Genomic DNA, 490 nt, shown 5'->3' with positions numbered 1-490 from the left:
ATAATATAAATAATAGTTACCTTCAACTTAATGTTAGATAAACCTTCTTTTTCTATAATACTTCCAGAAAGCTGAATTGCCGAGGGAGAATAATCAATTCCAGTAATATTAGAGAAACCAAATTTTGCCTAGAGACAGAGAAATAATGTTAAACTTTAGTTTAAAAATAGTTTACTATATTGTTTTGCCTACAAACTATAATATAACTTCAGAACTGGGGTAATTTTATTTTTGTTATAGAGCAGATGACATATAATCTAATAATTCACAAAGTTTAAATTTTATTGTAAAATTGAAATAGAAAACAAAAGTTTAACTTTATACAATGTGACAATTCATTTGCCTTTATATTTGATTTCTTTTTCCAAAGGAAATTCATTTTCTCAAAGATAATGAAAATATATGTATAAGCCCTCAGGCAGAACAATGTATTAACTTCTAATACTGATATTCTTCAATTCTCAATTCGTCACAAATTTTACTTAACCCA

The 490-nt window shown here is 25.5% G+C and overlaps 1 protein-coding gene across 1 annotated transcript in view; it reads right to left on the bottom strand.

The window, feature by feature from the left end:
• Positions 1–490, bottom strand: part of METTL10 (methyltransferase like 10) — a 15,284-nt gene that overhangs the window by 5,541 nt on the left and 9,253 nt on the right. The window contains exon 4 of the mRNA XM_012642371.1: positions 21–128. Within this exon, the coding sequence (XP_012497825.1) occupies positions 21–128 (108 nt within the window). The remainder of the gene's footprint in view (positions 1–20; positions 129–490) is intronic.

The sequence above is a fragment of the Propithecus coquereli genome, unplaced genomic scaffold (assembly GCF_000956105.1).
Source record: "Propithecus coquereli isolate 6110/MARCELLA unplaced genomic scaffold, Pcoq_1.0 Scaffold179, whole genome shotgun sequence".
Classification (NCBI taxonomy): domain Eukaryota; kingdom Metazoa; phylum Chordata; class Mammalia; order Primates; family Indriidae; genus Propithecus; species Propithecus coquereli.
Note: the sequence above shows the minus strand (reverse complement) of the source record. Positions and strands in the feature narration are given on the sequence as shown.